Genomic DNA, 18,829 nt, shown 5'->3' on the forward strand with positions numbered 1-18,829 from the left:
TTGAAAATAAGGTGTAGTGAGTACGGGTGATCCTGTTGATTGAAAATCTGAAACGCAGTAAGGCGACCCAAACTTCTAAAAACACCCATTTACCCTCAGACATATTACAAACAAAAACATATTCACAAATCACAAATACCAATGTTGAATTTTTACACTGTATTAATAACCGAGAAAAGAAAACGTTTGCCCAAATTATTCAGCTAGAATCAACAAATGTTTTAGGAATTTTATATTCATCTATTAAAAGTTTAGAAGCAAGTCTCCTGGCGTCACCCTGTACCAGAACATTGGACTCCGTTCTCAGGCCAGGTACCACCGCCGCTGACGAAGACATCACGTGTTGAAGTTTTTGTGCTAGCTCCTTTGCTTCGATCCCAAACACCTCAAAGTTCGAAATGATGGTTACTTTTTTGTTTCCTGTTCTTTTTTCCACTTTAAACTGTATCGGGGGCAGGTCTCCCTTGACGGTAATGGGAAATTTGTCAGGAAGCGAGATGACGTAGCATTTTCCACAGTTTGATTCCACTTTCTGAATGACCTGGTTCCACTGGGCGGTGAGGTCACGTGTCTTTATGATTGTGGAAAGAAGGGGATCTAGTCGAACTAGTTTCTTGTTGTCAGGATCGGCTAGGTCGTGAGATTTTATGTAGGTAATCACGTTATCCCGCAAAGTTTTCCGTGACAGAATATCACCTTTTTTGTGTCCTGAGATTATATTAGTTTTATTACTAGTTATTTCAAGATCAAGCTAGCATGTAGATTAATCAACTTGTACACTGAGCAGATTTCTTCAGATAAAATTAATCCTAATAGCCCAATATAAATCTGATATATTTTAAGTATATATCCTTACCATATAAGGAAAATAGTCGAGTCACGTGCGCATTGCACGTGAAAGCCTGAACAATAGCAATATTTTCTTCTTCCTCCACCTCCTCTTCTTCTTTTTCCAGCTTCTTTACTCCCCTTAAACTTGGGTGAGCAAAGTTGACTTCTGTTATCATCAAGACTCCTGAAACATTTTGAAAAAATTAAGATCAACAATATTTTTACCGATCATCGTCCAGAATCAGTTTACCTTACTCGGGATTATTACGACGGGTTTATTAACGACCGGTTAAAATATGGTTCGGGAAAAATATGGCGAAATTGCTCAAAACCCACCACATTTTCCTGGTCGCCATTTTACCGGTGTCCAACCTTTCAATTTTAGATTCAAAAATTTTGTCTCAGATGTAAATGTCCTTATTAGAGATAAGCAAGTTTAGAAATTTTCGCATTGCTAAAACTTGTGAAACAAGTCGAATTATCAATAATTGTTGAAAGTAGACAGAAATAATGACTCGTGGTTAATCAAACTAGATGGAAAATAATTTTTAACATTTGAAGCGTAACAACCAGATCGATATTAAGATAAAGGGAGAGCTGTTTAGTCTTCCAATAAGTTGTAATCATCTTCGTTATCTTCATCTGGATCATCCCTTTCATCAGTTTTAATTAAGTCAAGTTTTAATTTAATTGTTACTTTTACTTTGAGTCCTATTTCATTATGTAGAGATAGTCAATACCTAAGAAATTAAAAATTGGCCGGGGGGGTACCAATGGCATAGAATGGAGACAAATGGCATAAAATTCATCAAATGGCATAGAAATTTCATGGCATAAATGGAAATTTTGTTTGGCCAATTCTCCATTTATGCCAATTTATGCCATGAATTTAGGTCTTCATATTTGACCTTTAGGATGACTTTAAATTCGCAAATATTATTAGTACTTGAATAAGAGACATGTTTCATGCTTTATAACGCTTGGAATGATCTTTAAAGATTCATATGACAAATAAAGAAAATAGAAATGTATTATATCAAACATATACCAAACATTTGACTATTCAAGAAAAGCAAATTCGAAAGTAGGACCCTAGAGCGGAGTCAAATCGCCAGGGTAGGACTCTAGAGCGGAACCCCCTTACCGGACCCATACTATGAGGACCCTAGTGCGGAGTCAAATCGCCAAGGTAGGATTCTAGAGCGGAACTCCCTTACCGGACCCATACTATGAAGACTCTAGAGCGGTACCCACATGCACATTTTAGAGCGGTTAGAAATTTGAGAGTAAAGTTTGTTTTTAAGATTGAGCTATGTTTTTTAATCAATGATTAATAATAGTCGTCACATAATGATGATAGAATTGATACAACTTATTATACATTAATACTGCGAATCAAATATCTTAAAATACAGGGTGGGCCATAAGTCAGTACCCATACGTTGGCCTTTATAGCTCAGTCACTGAGTGCCCAATTTAAATACTTCTTTCTGGTATGACTTAGTACCACCACTGGTTCGAGGAATTTGTCAACTCGAAAAATATTCGCGTTCATTTTTTTCAAATGGAGGTTCATTTTCACATTTATTTGATAATTTGGATAGTCGGATCAAGCTAAATGTTATTGAATTGTGTTTGGCCATTCGAATTACGTTTGTCCTGAAAGAATTAGAACTGTACCTTCTCAGATGACCGAGATATGAAGCATAACGAGTTTATTCATTACGTGTGATCAGGTGATTGGTTTACCTAATTACGTGATAAGGTGCCCCCGTTAACTACCCCGTTAAACATTATGGGAATTGTTAAGGGTGCCCAATTAAGGTGTCGTGTCACGGTGTCACATAATCACCCAGTCAATATTGTTAACGAGATACAGAAAATGCTTGATAACTTCGTCATTTCTAATCCGTTTTGCCTCATGTTTTTAGATCATATGCAACATTTGATAATATACCGTCTCTGAAAAAATTAGGCGTTCAGCATGTTCAGAGAAAACAATATAGGTGTTTTAATATTGAATGGGCGTGGTCTAAAATATTCGAATTTTTAAATTTTGACGACGGAATCCTCGAACCAGTAAGTACAGTATGCCATCTGCAAAGCAACAGCTCTCAAATATAAAACACGGCGGAGCTATTAAGGCCAACGTATGGGTACTGACTTTTGGCCCACCCTGTAGTTCACTCAGTTCCTCGACCATCACGTTCCTCAACATGTCAAGGTGGGAGAGTGAGACAATGTCATGATCGTCGTAGACTTTTACTAAATGTGCCAGTCGGCTGTCCTTGGTACGCTGTGGAAACTCCCTGTACCCAATTCGTCATGAAGTAGTCAAGGAAGTCGTCGAAGCCAAGGTGGGAGGGTATAAGATCTAGGAGCTCCATGAAAGAAGGGAGAACATCGTCCACTGGGAGAAAGGCAAGCTGCATAGCGCATATAAGTCTACGTATCCACACTCGAACAGGACCTGAAGTCCAGGAATTGGTAAGGGGGTCGTTAATTCCTTCGTCGTAGTCCTTCTTCAGTCCGTTCTCCCGTACCCATCTCAGCTGTTCGTCCCCGCATGAAGACGGCCTTCTCAGGAGGAGTTAAGTAATAACTGTTACTCAGCATATTGTAGATAGTTGTAAAGAGGAGTAGGAATCGAATCTGATATACTAAACTAAATTCTCTGTGACATTTATACTGCACTATCGAAATCACTAACAAGAACCGCTATGCGATGGGATCTGATCTGGAACATACCCTGTCACTAGACTGAACATGAGATACCCTTAGTAGGTGCTAAAGTGTCACGCGATGATCCTAAATGATCTGCTTGAGTGCACGTACTTGGTCGGTATTTCGCTTAGCGAAATCACATCGACCAGTTCATAATTATACCTCTTTATCAAAGAATCTTTTTGCATTTTAGAGTAGCATCAGGATATTTCAGTCAAATGGAAGAAGTTTATACCGAACAATTGTCTAACGTATCTAAAAATTACAATATGATATGATGTATAATATAAATAATCTAGGACAATTTTCTGCTTCAACAACTCCATGAATTATTCTAATCTCACTATTATAATAATCAATCACGAGTTGTATCTAATCTGATTTCAATCTTCCGACCAAGTCCACTCTACAGTCCGATCTCAAATTTCTAACCGCTCCAAAATTTACATGTGGGTACCGCTCTAGAGTCCTCATAGTATGGTTTCGGTAAGGGAGTTCCGCTTTAGAGTCCTATCCTGGCGATTTGACTCCACTCTAGGGTCCTTATAGTATGATTCCGGTAAGGGGGTTCCGCTCTAGATTCCTACCCTGGCGATTTGACTCCGCTCTAGGGTCCTACTTTTGACCAAGTACGCCATACAGTCCCCCGCTCTACAGTCCTACAGCCCAAATTGCGAGATGTTCAAAATCCTACAATGATTATACTAGATTAACGTTATTATAGAAAACTAATTAAGGAGTGCTATGTTGCCATGCAGCAGTGAATATGAAGATATTTAAGCAATATATTATGTCATCATAATTTTGTATGTAGTTGTCTGGCTTAGAAGTCACAAATTTCTGTATCACTGTACCCTTTTTCTGATCTTTGACGACTATGATTCCCTGCATCTCCAAATTCTTCATTAAAACCCCAACTTTCTTGAACTTAGTCTGTTTGATCTCAGCGGACCCTGCTAGGCATGGCTTCACATGCTGACTGAAAATAGTAAGATTTCAGCAAATAAAATTCTATCAGATTTATCAACATTCCTGTATCTGTTGAATAAGAAATTGCTTCTAGTATAAGTTTGAAGTCTGAACACTGACTACCATACTTATAGAGACTATTTATAAAACTGATTAGTATGAAAACCTGGATCCCTCACCTGTAAAAATTGCTGATAAGAATAGGAAGGTCTGTCTTCTTTAGAGAGGTCTTCAGTGCTCTGTAACAAGCTTCCATAATGATATCATCTTTACTTATTGCTACCTCTGAGAAAATTGTTTAAGTGGTGAGGCTCCTGTTATTCAATATAAATATTAAACCATAAAATGTAATTAAAATTGCAGAAACATCTAATTTAAACACACGGGTTGCAAGACACATGTTACCTTCTAACGATGTCGCAATGCTTTCAACAGCAGAACTCAAGTCTTCTTGATCAGTTGCCACTTCTTCTGTTTTATCAGTTTCTACCCCTTCAGAGTGTTCTCCTGGTTCATCGCCCTCTACTTCTGTCTGGATATAGCTTATCAGAGATACAAAATGTATGTGATATATTGATTAATTAATATATCAATTAATAATAATCTATGTAAAACTGTCTTCTCTGGCGAATTCTACCTGGGAACTTGGTAGAGGTAAAGAAGGAAGTTTCTCTTTAGTTCCATAATGCCACAGCTGATCTTGATATATTTGATAAATGTGTATTCCCTTGCCCTTGAAGCCTCGTTGGATCGCCTCCTGCCGAGAAAGTGCCCATGTTCCGACAGCTAAAGCGGCCCCGTTACTCGGCCCGCAAATAGCGACAATCTGAGGGTGAAATTGGGCATTTTTTCAACGGCTTGGATTTGTAAGAAGACATCCAACATTCTATCTGGATAATTGGAGGCTGATAAGTTGAACGTGTTGTTTTAACCCCTTGAAACAAAGTAGAACATCAAAGCGGCCTGCATGTATTATAATAGAACGCACGTGAAATATATATTTTTCGCGGGTTCATTGCGCCTTACTGATAGCCCTGTAGCAGCGCGCGTTACGTAAAAGTGTTCGAGCGTTTGTAACCGTCCGAAATATTTATATCTTTCGAAACACTGTTGCTTAGAAATTAATACAGAATGGCTCATGCAATTTTGATTGAAATAAATTTTCGTGCACATACAGAATGAATGGTTAATAATTTAATATATATGTAGACCAAGGTCTGTGCACGGGATGCTTCCTGGAAGAATCCAGTTCTTTTAGCGGGGCACCCTACCTAAAGCCAAATTGAGATATAATAATCATATTCCTAAGAAATAATCAGAAATCGAATACCAATCAAATAATATGATATATATGAGTAGTAACCATATTTACTATGCAAAATGCCCCAACCACATAGTGTAAATTTATATAGAATTCAAATTCCATATCATCATTAAACCTCAATACCTAGTCAATATAATAGCCCAAGCAAAATTAATAATACCATAAAAAAACTTCAAGCGGTCCGCAAGGAAGGTTAAAGTAAAGATAGTTGTAATTACTCACATCACCAACGTCCCAATATTCTGGAAGAGAACTTGTATAGATGCCGGGTAACATGAGATGTGCACCTCCTAGCAACTTGTCCAACACGTTATACGGCATAATTACTCGGGGCACTGAAACAGTTCAAATAAACACTAGTATTTCCATCACTAAAAAACCTGGCGTTAAGCCTGAGCACAAAATATAAAACACAGTAAAATCACTATGAAGGACAGATTTTTGAAGAGAAGCTTCTCTGCCGTTTCCTTGACCGAAATTTCGAGGTTTTGGCTGAATTTTTGACCAGAGACCAATCAGTGAGGTCGGTGAGAGTGACACAAGTCGCCATCAAGGTATTGGAACCAGTATATCCGGAGAAAACTTTGACGGAATGAATATTTTGAATATGTCCTACCGGTAGGACATATTCAGATTTCAGCTTTCCGCGACCCAAATTTCATTGTTTTGACTGAATTTTTCTTGAATGGTCACTCAGGATGGCACAAGACACGATTGAGGTAGCGAAAGTTCTATTCTCAAAGAAAGCCCTGATAAACGGAAAATCATCATAATAGAAAAAGAGATTTTGGAAGATTTTTGAAGAGAAGCTGTTCTGCCGGTTCCTTGACCGAAATTTCGCGGTTTTGGCTGAATTTTTGACCTAATTAATCACTAATTAATTGAGCTACCTACACAGATCAGGGATCCGCCAGAGAGTGTGAACAGTGGGAATTGGGACATTATCTTCCTCTAGTGTCATAAACAGGGGTACTTTGTCAATACTGTGAACCTGATAAGTAAACAAGGTTTAATCCATAAATACGCAGTGATATGAATTACATATATTATATATATTGAAACTATGTTGAACTCGATAATTAGAGCAAAAAGTGTCAAAAATATTGTGATTTTTCTACCTGAATGAATCCCAAACTGTCATAATGTGGAAGTAGTTTCGTAGCGAGTACATTAGCTTTGTTTTGTAGCACTGTGATTATTTCTGGATTTTTCGAGAAAGTTTCTTCAACTATATGTCGAAACTTCTTCCTGTAATTGTTAACTCTGATAGTTGAATGACCTTAAATGTCGATTAGGGATGAATGTACTTCGAATAAAACGATCTAAACGATGTTTTTATTTTCTTAAAGAAGAATTTGGGTCATGCAATTAAAAATCGCAGGATCATCACACTTGCAGACATATTGTCTAAGCCCCCCTAAGATTGCCCCCCCCCCCCCCCGCAATCTTAGGGGGGCGCCAAATCGTTGAATGTGGGACAATTTCGAAACTGCACTTACTTCTCAGAGGTCTTTAGTTGGACACTAGATTTCACTTTGAATGGCTTACAAAACATGCTATAACTTTAACATACCTAAAAATATCACAAAAACTGTATTAATTGGGCAGACAGGGCAACAATTTGATATTCCTAAGAGAACATAGTCGATACTTTCACAAACATTTTATATGCCTTTTTTAAAGAACACAAATGAATACTATCAAAATTCATTCAAAATAATCGATCAAGTCTATGTCACAACAAACAATACAATAAACCTAATATAAACAAATTAAACCCCAGATATATCTAAAATTCTACAAAAGTACAGAAGTTTGCTTCAAAAATTGTTATTGATGTTAAAGCGATAGATGTACATTTTCCATTTGTCTTGTCTTTAGCTTGCATTGTAGAAGAATTTCTTTGAATCCAATCTTTAACACCCCTCAGTCTTGATTAAGTTGGAATCAGCAAACAAATGTTGTTTTGAATACTCCCATATCATAATGGAAGCAGACACGTGAACATTCAGCGATCTGATTAGACCTAGTTGAGGGATCTCAACACAAACATCCAAATGGCTCAACAACTCAACGGGTATGCCATCCCTTTCCCGTCCCAACACTAGAACTGACTTTCTGGGAAACTGGAATCTGTCGAGATTTACACTGTCTGAAGCCTGTTCTACACCGACTATTGTGTACCCCAGACGTTTCATCTTTTTAAAGTATTCTACAGTAGGAGTTGTGTCATAGGACACCTCCTCAAACTCTATCCATTTCTCAGAAGTCATACTCAAGGACTTGAAGTCTTTGTTGTTAAGAACCTCCAAGTTGTTTACCACCATAGTCTTCACTCCAAATATTTCACCCGTACGAGACAACCCACCAAGGTTGTTACCTTTGCTGATCAGTGAAGCAAACACGACAAGGTCACCTTTTTCAGTTGAGCCTCTGTCAAAATCAATACCAAGGTTAGTTGCCATAATCTGCCAAGGGGTTATCTTTTTCTGCAAGGATGAAAACTCAGTCAAATCTTTAAATCGTATGATGTAATCCAACTGCTCCCGAGATTCTGGTTTTGGTAATTCCATGAAATTACCAGAGATCACAGGATAATCCATTTGAAAATCAAAACCTTCTATTTCCCTTTTCATAACACATTCGTTTTCCAGAACGCTGTGTTGCTGAGGCAAGGACAAGAATATGTTGAACAAACATAGGTCGTTAATTATGTTAAACTTTGAAAAAAAGACTTTCTTTTCAATGTGCTTTGAAAGTAGCTTGCTGTACTCAGTTGATTCGGTAATGAAATCTACTTGAATTTTGTAGTAGTGTGGTAGATCCCAATTATGTTTATCATACACGGGCGATAGTAAAACCAAACAGCAACAAGCAAAGCTCCTTACATTGTGATTGTTTGCACAGGTCCAAACACTGATTCTCTGCAATGCCTCATCCAACAGTGATTTTTCCAGCAGCTTTTTCTCATTTAGGTACATCAAGTGATGATAAAGGATTGAGAACAAGGCACTGAGAAGAGCATTACTGTTCGTGACTTTTCGAGAAGTTTCCATCATTCCAAATACTGATGACACTGTATCAGGGTGTTTTGAAAGGATGTAGCAAGCGCCGCATTCAATGAAGCAACGAACTGAAGGCTGAGATTCAAGAGTCAAGCACATCATTACATCTTTAAGTAGACTATTGATACCCTCATTATTCATTTTCTTTACTACTGCTGGGATCAAGCATAATAAAGCCTGTGCTATTCTAATCTTTGTTCTATTTGGCAGGGAGTTCTGTAGGGCAGACTTATCAAGGTTCCGGAAAGATGTCAAGTAGAAGTCAACAACAGTAGTTGACAAGGCAGGAAATCTTTCTATGATTACGAAGAGCATGTTCAAAACTTGAACCCTCACAAATGGAACACCTTTTTTCAACCTCTGGTACAAAGTGTTGACAGGAATTTCCTCTCCCAAGTGTTCTATGTAAGCCATCAAATCATCCTGATTCTGTTTCTCTCGAGACTGTGTCACCCCAAACAGGGACAAGTCTGTCAAAAGGTCAAGGTAACATGCTGCATTCTTCATTTCACATGTAGTGTACAAGGAGAGATGTTCAACAACAAGGCCCATAACCATTTCCTTTGAGTGTGTCAGCTCCTTGAAGTCAAAAACTGTCTTGATAACTGCCTTGGCGCATTCAGGGTGGTCCAGGACGGTGGGGTTAAACATTGTAGAGCAAAATGAGTCCAGCAAATCCCAATATGTACCTGAATTTGAGAAGTCTTGTAACACACCCACAGTATATGGAAGACTCTCATAAAACATTTCAGCATCTTCATTAATGATTTTCGGAGTAATGTGCTTTATGAAATTAAAAATCATTTGGATAACATATGGGTCTTTCATTTTTTGAATGCTTTCAATTCCTAAGTTGAAGACATTGCAAATATCTTTGTTATCAAACTCAGTGGTGTAAGGGTAAAGGAAGGCAAAGCAAGTCCAAGAGCTCTCTAAATTTACAAGGGATTCTGATGAGAGATAAGGTAGAAGCCACTCCAAACTTCCAGGACTCTCCGGAAGAGATAATTCATAAGAATCTTTTATCCTATAAATAGCTTGAATAACCACAGAGCTTTGCACCATAACTAGAGATTCGCTTTCTTTGTTCTTTATTGATGAGAGAAGATCAATGATGAATGATGGTACCATTCCTTGTTGTAGCATAAACTGTGCAGAGAAGTTTGCTAAAAAGCATGCTAAATGTTTTAATCCCTGCTTAGATTCAGTACTTATGCTTTTCGATTGATGGATATCTTCTGAATGCCTGATGAAGAAAAGAGAGCAATTCTCAAAAATTGAAGAAGAATTATCCTGGCAAAACTTCAGAATATCACTATTTTTGGAACGTCCTTTGAAGAAGTGTAAAACGATGTTAACGCTGATAACTGAAATTATAACTGAATTTTTTGATACATACAAGTTCATACCACAGTTCAGCAAAGGTTGGAACACAGAGGTAATGATTTTATCATGAAGTAGCCCTTGGTCATCACCCATAGCCAACAGCAGAGCAAAACCCTGAGTCTTAGCAAAGCTTTCTTTCTGAATGGCTAGTTCTTGCATTACAAAGTCTTCAAAAGCTCTGCCAGCGGTCTCTGCGTCATAGTCTTTTACCAATAAAGACAGCTCTTTCCAAAGAGAATGGTTAGAATCCAATGTATGCTCAATATAGACCAAGTTGAGTAATGTTTGAATCGAACAGAGCACATCTTTTCCATTTACTGCTACATTATTGGATATGAAACGTAGCATAAATCCTTGAACAGCCCCTTTGACTTTATGAGGTTGTGTTGACAAAACTGTTCTACAAAGTTGAGCCAATTGGTGCACACAGCCTTCACCCACTTTGTATGGTAGCTTTATGTTTGACAAAAGATGTGTGAGCATTGTTAGAGGAGTTGAGCTGCTTTTTGTCTTACTGAGAAATACAAGCAAATTTTTGAGGAATGATTTGCTGATTGAACTGTCTGCCTCACAGAGAATTGTGGTAAAATAGTTTTTAAGTTGATGAAAAATTGGAGGACCTTCACCTTTTGCAATAAAATTCGGTCTGTAGAACATGTAAGTATTATGAATATGTGAAAATAAAAGCGTTTCCAAGACAGTTATACCTTCTTTGGTCAAAAATGCTTTAGGAGGCAAATCTAGGAGAAGCTGAAACCCCCACCTTGAAATCATTTTGGATTCCTGGAACATCAGTCTATTGAAGATTGTGGCTACCCATCTAATGTCCAGTTTTTCTTCAGTAGCATAGTCATAGAGCTTCGGGATCTTGGCTAAAACAGGACGAATGATGTGACCCTGAGTTTCTTCTAAGGTCTCCAAAACAACTAGAAGATCTTCCATAATTTCTTTTCTATCAGCAGGATATGAAATATTTGGGGTAGTCATCAAGAAATTGACAAGAAAGAGAGATCTTTTACGGATACAGCAATCCTTATCATTGAAACATTCTATCAGTTTATCCCAAAGAGTAGGACGGTGTAGAATGGATGACACCAAATTACTGTCGAATGAGAGAGAACTTGTGATATCACTTAGGGTTATCAGCAGTGCTTTTGATGGCAAATGTTCAATTAAATCAGAAATGAAATCATTTTTGATGTCAAAAGAAAATGTCAAAGGAATTTCAAAAATACCAGTAAGAGCAGAGACTGCAGAATGGTCCATCTCCTCAGTTGTCACAGCTGAATATATTCTTTTAAGTTGCAGCCTAAATTCTCCCACAGGAAAGAGAAGTCGATGATTATGGGTCTCCACTATTACAGATAGAACTTTAGATACTAGAAGACATGTCTGATATTCACATTCAGCAAACTTATCACAAATCATTACCGTTAAAATGTTCCATTGATCAATGATTTCAGTAGTCGATATCCCATGCTGTAGAGCCCTGGTCAGCTCAAGAAACTGCTCAATCCTATTGTAATAAATTGTATCTGGTAATTTGGCACAAATCAATGCGTTTATACACAACGATGTTGCTTTAGCTCCATGTTCATCCAGAAGGAGTTTCCCAAGTTCTGAAATGTTTGTTCCTAGATTTTCAGTAGATGTGAGAAAATTGGACAACAGCTCTTCAGACATAACTGGGACTGAACCCTAAAAAAAATATTGTTTACAGTAATATAAATAAGGTATGTATAAATTTGGATGTTTTGATTTTAAAGAATGATAAAACGATACAATTATACAACTTGTAATAATAATATCATAAATAAATTGAAATACTGACTCTAAATTGAAACATCCAGCATTGCTAGAAGAAGACTTCGAATTTAACAACATGCAGCTCATGAGCTCAATGAAGCTAAATTTAAGATTTTCAACTATGTAACTCAATAATTTGGTTCTGATACGAAATCTGCCATTCACAAATGACAAACGAACTGCTAAGTTACAGTCTTACAAAAGGCGAAGTAATTGAGCCGGCAGAAACTGTTAGGGACTCGGGTGATTCTATCACACAACTGCTCTTGGGCACCACACATCCAGAAAATTATCCAATCAGCAAGGACCATGCTTTACTATGTGACATGAACCGAACAAGAGACTAGGAAGCTTGTGCCTTGGAAGGATGTGAAACAAGAAACTGTTTAGAAAACAGTTTGTTAATAACTGTAAATTAAATCCTGACTAAATAAGGCAGATGCACCTACAAGCAGATATCCAAGAAAGGTTAGCAGGTTTTCTAACAAAGGACTTAAAAAATGGATAATGACTAGAAGAAATCTCAGTATGAAACTCATCAGCCTATCAAAATAATATTCAAGATAATAAAGAAAAAAAAGGGGGGGGGACCCCCAACCCACATAGCTGAGACACCTCACAGCAAGTAGACTAAAGTGGCTCTTACTTGTGAAAGGTGTATCAAATACCCGTCGAAACGGTGAGTTGGGAATCAGTAAAATTTTACACGACATATAAAAGCTACAATATATTATCCATAAAATTTACATAAACAAACCTCATAGCTAGTCTTCTGAGGTCTGAGATTGAAGGATACATCACCCAGTCCAAGGTGCTGAGCTTTTTGTCTTCCTCTGATTCCCCTGAGTGCTATGTGTGTGCTTCAGTGGCGTAACAAAGGGCCCTGCTGACCCCGCTGTGTGGGGGGGCACCATCTTAGGGGGCACCAAATCGTCGTTTGAATGTGGGACAATTTGGAAAAACTTAACTACGGTACTAACAAAAGTGGGCGTAATGCTCTAGAAATACACTTTTGGGGGGGTGTCATGTCCGTCTATGTCCGCCTATGTCCTGTCCTTTTTGGATTCTATGAGACAACGGACGTGTTTTTTGGGACATTGGCGGACACGGACGGACATTGGCGGACTTGGACGGACATTGGCGGACTCGGACGGACATAGGCGGACCCGGACGGACATAGGCGGACTCGGACGGACATTGGTGGACATTAGCGGACATTGGTGGACATTAGCGGACAAACATTTTGAGAATTTTTCGCAACTTGTATTATAATCTTGTACAAAACAAACGACTTATTAATCACACTAAAGCTATTAATAGCTTTAACTTATTATATCAAATTATATAGGGACCCAGGAAAAGGCCCCAGGAAGAGGAGGAGGACTGGGGAGGAGGAGGACTGTTGAGGACTGATGAGGAGGACTGAGGACGAGGAGGAGGAGTAGGAGGAGGACTGAGGAGGGGAAGAGGAGGGGAAGAGGAAGAGAACTGGGGAGGATCAGGAAGACCCAGGAGGAGGACCCAGGAGAAGGACCCAGGAGGAGGAGGAGGAGGACTGAGGAGGATGACTCAGGAGGAGGAGAACTCAGGAGGAGGACTGAGGAGGACTGAGAAGGAGGAGGACTGAAGAGTACTAAAGAGTACTGAGGAGGATGGCTGAGGAGGATGGCTGAGGAGGATGGCTGAGGAGGATGACTGAGAAGAATGACTGAGGAGGATGACTGAGAGGGAGGAGGAGGATCAGGAAGACCCAGGAGGAGGAGGAGGAGGAGGACCCAGAAGGAGGACCTAGGAGGAGGAGGAGAACTGAGGAGGATGACTGAGGAGGAGGAGGACTCAGGAGGACTGAGAAGGAGGAGGACTGAGGAGGATGGCTGAGGAGGATGACTGAGAGGGAGGAGGAGGAGGAAGAGGAGGAAGAGGACTGAGGAGGATCAGGAAGACCCAGGAGGAGGACCCAGGAGGAGGAGGAGGAGGAGGACCCAGGAGGAGGAGGAGGACTCAGGAGGACTGAGGAGGAGGACTGACGATGACTGAGAAGGAGGAGGACTGATGAGTACTGAGGAGGATGGCTGAGGAGGATGGCTGAGGAGGATGACTGAGGAAGATGACTGAGAGGGAGGAGGAGGAGGACTCAGGAGGAAGACTTAGGAGAAATGAGAATGAGGACTGAGGAGGATGAAGAGGAGGACCCAGGAGGAGGAGGACTGAGGAGGAGGACTGAGGAGGATGACTGAGAGGGAAGAGGAGGAGGAGGAGGACTCAGGAGGAGGAGGAGGAGGACTCAGGAGGACTGAGAAGGAGGAGGACTGAATAGGAGGAGGACTGAATAGGAGGAGGAGGAGGGGGACTGGGGGAGGACTGAGGAGGAGGATGGAGGACTGAGGAGAAGGATGAGAAGGAGGACTGAGGAGGACTGAGGACTGAGGAGGAAGAGGAGGAGGAGGACCCAGGAGGAGGACTCAGGAGGACTCAGAGGACTGGGGAGGAGGAGGACTGTTGAGGACTGATGAGGAGGACTGAGGACGAGGAGGAGGAGTAGGAGGAGGACCCAGGAGGAGGAGGAGGACTCAGGAGGACTGAGGAGGAGGACTGACGATGACTGAGAAGGAGGAGGACTGAGGAGTACTGAGGAGGATGGCTGAGGAGGATGGCTGAGGAGGATGACTGAGGAGGATGACTGAGGAGGATGACTGAGAGGGAGGAGGAGGACTCAGGAGGACTCAGGAGGAAGAGGACTCAGGAGGAGGACTTAGGAGAAATGAGAAGGAGGACTGAGGAGAACTGAGGAGGAGGAGGACTGAATAGAAGGAGGAGAAGGAGGGGGACTGGGAGAGGACTGAGGAGGAGGACTGCTGAGAAGGATGAGGAGGAGGACTGAGGACCGAGGAGGAAGAGGACGAGGATGAAGAGGAGGAGGAGGAGGACTGAGGAGGATGACTGAGAGGGAAGAGGAGGAGGAGGAGGACTCAGGAGGAGGAAGATGAGGACTGAGGAGGACTGAGAAGGAGGAGGACTGAGGAGGAGGAGGAGGAGGAGGACTGAATAGGAGGAGGAGGAGGGGGACTGGGGGAGGACTGAGGAGGAGGATGGAGGACTGAGGAGAAGGATGAGGAGGAGGACTGAGGAGGAGGACTGAGGAGGACTGAGGAGGAAGAGGAGGAGGAGTTTTTCAAATTGTTGCTATAATTGATTTAAATAAAAATTTGTTGTTTTCTTGATCCAGGAGGAGGACCCAGGAGGAGGACTCAGGAGGAGGAGGAGGACTGGGGAGGAGGAGGACTGTTGAGGACTGATGAGGAGGACTGAGGACGAGGAGGAGGAGTAGGAGGAGGACTGAGGAGGGGAGGAGGAAGAGGACTGAGGAAGATCAGGAAGACCCAGGAGGAGGCCGAGGAGGAGGAAGAGTAGGAGGAGGAAGAATCTAAATGTTATTTCCATTTACTCTAGTAGCAGAGAGGAGTTGAGTGTGCACTTCAATGTCCACAATTTTTGACCACACAGGGTCTTTCATTAGGTCATTCCAAACCAAAATCATCTAGGTAGCAATTTTGTATCGCTAGTCCCAGTCCTACAGGGCGAAATTTCTAAATTGCCCCCAGGCGCCAATTTGGGATTTTTGTATCTCGGCTTCTAAAAGACTTAGAGACTTGAATATTGGCTTAAAATAACGGCAATACCCTTATTTATATACAAGTTATGAAGCAATATAAGGTCTCAAGTGCCTAGTTTTAAAGATATTTACGAAAAACTGTTTTTTGGCTCATCGCAGCCGGAATTATCGGATTATTTTTATATCTCGAGCTAGAAAGATCGTAGAAACTTCTCCGATATTGAAAAATATTCGCAATGAGCACATTTATATAAGACTTATGAATCACTGTATGCTCTAAAATGCTTATTTGTAGAAATATTAGCAAAAATCGGTAATTTTGGCTACACCAATACAAATTTGGTAATTCGTTTTGTCTTTTTTTTGCAAATTTTCACGTTGCAATTTTCAAGATGCGGTTTGTGGCTATCGATAGGGCTTTATATGCTATTGTATGGTTTTGATACAATCCTTCAGCACCTAGGACATTGGCAATAGGGGTCACAAACCCTGAAATGTCAGGAACTGGGCAGTGGCCGAGATAAATATTTGATAATTACTTGGACTCTTGACTCACATCCATCCTTTCAACGGTTAGTTAGACATCTTAAACCAGTATTGAACGTTGAGTAAAACTTCTAATCCATTTGTAGCTCAGGTCATGTGCCCCAGAAAAACACGCCTGAGTGACAGTGGGCCTTATCGATCATGAGCCGCAAATCACAAGGGCATTCGTACTCTTGGCTTAAATTGGCTCTTCGTTAGTATCATCAATTAGATTTCTAACTTCTATTATATCATCTGCCTGTCCAGTGTCCATCCGTCTCTTTGAGATTCATTATTAATTCAAGTTCAGTCATTTCGTTTCTGTTCAACTGTAGGCGTAATGAGGGACTTCAGTCCAGCAATAAAGTCAATATCTCTAGATTTAGCAATATTTGGTTTCGCTACTTTTAAGGTAATTGTGTTCAGCAAGCAAGGTTGTAAGTTTCCAGCCCTACGCCCCTACTGCCCCAAAATATTGCCCCCCCCCCCACCCCCGGGGCACTAGTAATACTGGAGCACTGGTAATGCACATGGTATAATGCTGATTTTTTGCTTAACATAGCTCATTTTAAAGTTCCTTTTTCAGCAGTCTTCCCTATCATAATTCATACTGGCATAAAAACAGATTCACCTCCTTTATCTCTAAATATAATCTTGAACCTGGGCTCTACAGAATTAGAATTAGAATTAGAATCAAATTTACACAGCAATACAATAATAATAGTAAATAATTTAGGGATAGATACAGGTTATCTAATGTCCATCTCAGCATTTACAATTTACATTGAGTCATGAATTAGAATTATGTGGGGCACAAAGTCACTGAGGGACAAGTATCGTTGGGCCCGAAGTTCTGGGACCCAAAGTTGCAGGTGCCAGAGGTCCTTAGGCTGACAATTGGGGCAAGAGGTTGGTGAATATTCGATAACCTGTAGAGCCCAGGTTCAAGATTATATTTAGAGATAAAGGAGGTGAATCTGTTTTTATGCCAGTATGAATTATGATAGGGAAGACTGCTGAAAAAGGAACTTTAAAATGAGCTATGTTAAGCAAAAAATCAGCATTATACCATGTGCATTACCAGTGCTCCAGTATTACTAGTGCCCCGGGGGTGGGGGGGGGGGGGGCAATATTTTGGGGCAGTAGGGGCGTAGGGCTGGAAACTTACAACCTTGCTTGCTGAACACAATTACCTTAAAAGTAGCGAAACCAAATATTGCTAAATCTAGAGATATTGACTTTATTGCTGGACTGAAGTCCCTCATTACGCCTACAGTTGAACAGAAACGAAATGACTGAACTTGAATTAATAATGAATCTCAAAGAGACGGATGGACACTGGACAGGCAGATGATATAATAGAAGTTAGAAATCTAATTGATGATACTAACGAAGAGCCAATTTAAGCCAAGAGTACGAATGCCCTTGTGATTTGCGGCTCATGATCGATAAGGCCCACTGTCACTCAGGCGTGTTTTTCTGGGGCACATGACCTGAGCTACAAATGGATTAGAAGTTTTACTCAACGTTCAATACTGGTTTAAGATGTCTAACTAACCGTTGAAAGGATGGATGTGAGTCAAGAGTCCAAGTAATTATCAAATATTTATCTCGGCCACTGCCCAGTTCCTGACATTTCAGGGTTTGTGACCCCTATTGCCAATGTCCTAGGTGCTGAAGGATTGTATCAAAACCATACAATAGCATATAAAGCCCTATCGATAGCCACAAACCGCATCTTGAAAATTGCAACGTGAAAATTTGCAAAAAAAAGACAAAACGAATTACCAAATTTGTATTGGTGTAGCCAAAATTACCGATTTTTGCTAATATCTCTACAAATAAGCATTTTAGAGCATACAATGATTCATAAGTCTTATATAAATGTGCTCATTGCGAATATTTTTCAATATCGGAGCAGTTTCTACGATCTTTCTAGCTCGAGATATAAAAATAATCCGGTTATTCCGGCTGCGATGAGCCAAAAAACAGTTTTTCGTAAATATCTTTAAAACTAGGCACTTGAGACCTTATATTGCTTCATAACTTGTATATAAATAAGGGTATTGCCGTTATTTTAAGCCAATATTCAAGTCTCTAAGTCTTTTAGAAGCCGAGATACAAAAATCCCAAATTGGCGCCTGGGGGCAATTTAGAAATTTCGCCCTGTAGGACTGGGACTAGCGATACAAAATTGCTACCTAGATGATTCTGGTTTGGAATGACCTAATGAAAGACCAAAAATTGTGGACATTGAAGTGCACACTCAACTCCTCTCTGCTACTAGAGTAATTTTTGTCCGCTCTATTTTTTGTCCGTTTTGAAAATATAGGGTACCGAACGGACAAAAAAAATGATCCCCCCTATAACAGCAAAAATTGAACATTTTATCTAGCAATTTAGGTGTCCATTAATGTCCGCTAATGTCCGTTTACGTCCGTCTATGTCCGCCTATGTCCGTCTATGTCCGCCTATGTCCGCCTATGTCCGTCTATGTCCGCCTATGTCTGCCTATGTCCTGTCCATTTTGGATTCTATGAGACAAGCGGACATAGACGGACGTGACACCACCCCCCCCCCCCCCCC

The 18,829-nt window shown here is 40.3% G+C and overlaps 2 protein-coding genes across 3 annotated transcripts; both read right to left on the reverse strand.

Annotated features, from left to right (window-relative positions):
- Positions 1-60: 60 nt before the first annotated feature.
- Positions 61-7,560, reverse strand: LOC134814884 (eukaryotic translation initiation factor 2D-like). 2 transcript variants are annotated; one of them, XM_063823187.1, is made up of 10 exons: positions 7,348-7,560; positions 6,967-7,096; positions 6,743-6,839; positions 6,071-6,183; positions 5,162-5,350; positions 4,930-5,056; positions 4,704-4,809; positions 4,410-4,534; positions 857-1,015; positions 61-708 (listed from the first exon to the last, which is right to left on the reverse strand). In XM_063823187.1, the coding sequence occupies exons 1-10, from the start codon at positions 7,401-7,403 to the stop codon at positions 200-202; spliced, it is 1,611 nt and encodes a 536-aa protein (XP_063679257.1). In that variant the 5' UTR covers positions 7,404-7,560; the 3' UTR covers positions 61-199. The 2 variants fall into 2 exon arrangements, with proteins under 2 accessions (XP_063679257.1, XP_063679258.1); XM_063823188.1 differs by lacking the exon at positions 7,348-7,560 and having other exon boundaries at positions 78-708; positions 6,739-6,839; positions 6,967-7,048.
- Positions 7,561-7,764: 204 nt separating this feature from the next.
- LOC134814882 (probable methyltransferase TARBP1) lies at positions 7,765-12,060 on the reverse strand. The gene has a single exon (XM_063823186.1). The coding sequence runs from the start codon at positions 11,980-11,982 to the stop codon at positions 7,765-7,767; it is 4,218 nt and encodes a 1,405-aa protein (XP_063679256.1). The 5' UTR covers positions 11,983-12,060.
- Positions 12,061-18,829: the final 6,769 nt, after the last annotated feature.

The sequence above is a fragment of the Bolinopsis microptera genome, chromosome 5, assembly GCF_026151205.1.
Source record: "Bolinopsis microptera isolate Bmic1 chromosome 5, MBARI_Bmic_1.0, whole genome shotgun sequence".
Lineage (NCBI taxonomy): Eukaryota > Metazoa > Ctenophora > Tentaculata > Lobata > Bolinopsidae > Bolinopsis > Bolinopsis microptera.